We start from the raw sequence: 1,051 nt of genomic DNA, 5'->3' as shown, positions 1-1,051 counted from the left end.
ATGTGATACCAGTTTTTTCTAGATAAATAACTGTTAGACTGGACCTAGAGTTCGTTTGTCTAATTTGAAAGTTTAATATTTTAAATTGGTTTAGACCGCTTTAACAAGTCGCCTGCTGTGTTGTTAGCAAATACTTTCGGATGGACATTGTCTCTTTACTTGAGGCTACTTTGCATCATCTCATGATATTTGTCTTTAGCATTTTATGCTGGGATGACGAAGTTCAAATGAGAATGGGGAGTTAGTCTAAAGACTTCAGGAAATTGCTGTCAGATGATTTATAGAAGAGTCTTTAATGAATTATTATAACTGTAGCATGTCATTACCGCCTGTAGATGAATGGAAGATTACTTTCATGACTTTCACAACCCTTATAAAATTATTTTTGCAAATAATGTTTAACGATTTGATTCTCGTTAACTGAAGTGAATGTAGCCGAAAATTACCACAATCCTTATGTATATGTGTGATGTAGTACAAAGTAAATAGGGCATTTCATTTGCAGCTCAATCAAATCATCATTTCAAGATTTTACGTTGAAGCAAACACTTTTAGAAAAGATAGAAATTATAAGCCTGCTATATATTCTTGTAAAAGCATCATGAATATTGATGCTGCCTTTGCAAGGGATTCTAGACTGGACCATGATAGAATGATGATGCCGTTAATTAGGCGCTAATGAATGTTCTTTCTATGTAGACAACACCAGAATATTGTTCTTATTTAAACATATTTTGGTAAAAGACTGTATTTTGGTAAGTGTGTTATTAGCAATCCCGGAAACTATTTGGCTACACTTGTTTCATCCCCCTTTCCTAGTTGGTGCATAGAAAGTTGAGATTGCGATGCTATCACCTTAATCATTGTCGCTACAGGTCGAGGGACGCACCAATCGGGAGTGTCAAGTCCAAGTATCCCTGACCAAGCCACCACTGAAAGGAAGTTTAGATAGGTGGCTTAGATTTGGGTGGCCCATGCCGCCCACGCGCGACTCCTTGCTGACTCATCCGCACTGGGCGATCGATACGAACATCTGCTGAGCAGTCGTTGT

At 37.8% G+C, this 1,051-nt stretch overlaps 1 protein-coding gene across 1 annotated transcript; it reads left to right on the top strand. All coding sequences in view use genetic code 11, as the record gives it.

The window, feature by feature from the left end:
• Positions 1-140: 140 nt before the first annotated feature.
• On the top strand, positions 141-424 carry EGR_11058 (hypothetical protein; the record flags this gene model as incomplete). The annotated part of the gene is made up of 2 exons (XM_024500307.1): positions 141-240; positions 285-424. The coding sequence occupies 2 exons, from the start codon at positions 141-143 to the stop codon at positions 422-424; spliced, it is 240 nt and encodes a 79-aa protein (XP_024345282.1).
• Between the last annotated feature and the right edge of the window lie 627 nt (positions 425-1,051).

This window comes from Echinococcus granulosus (assembly GCF_000524195.1).
Source record: "Echinococcus granulosus chromosome Unknown EG_S00352, whole genome shotgun sequence".
Taxonomy (NCBI): Eukaryota; Metazoa; Platyhelminthes; class Cestoda; order Cyclophyllidea; family Taeniidae; genus Echinococcus; species Echinococcus granulosus.
This window is presented reverse-complemented; position numbering and strand designations above follow the sequence as displayed.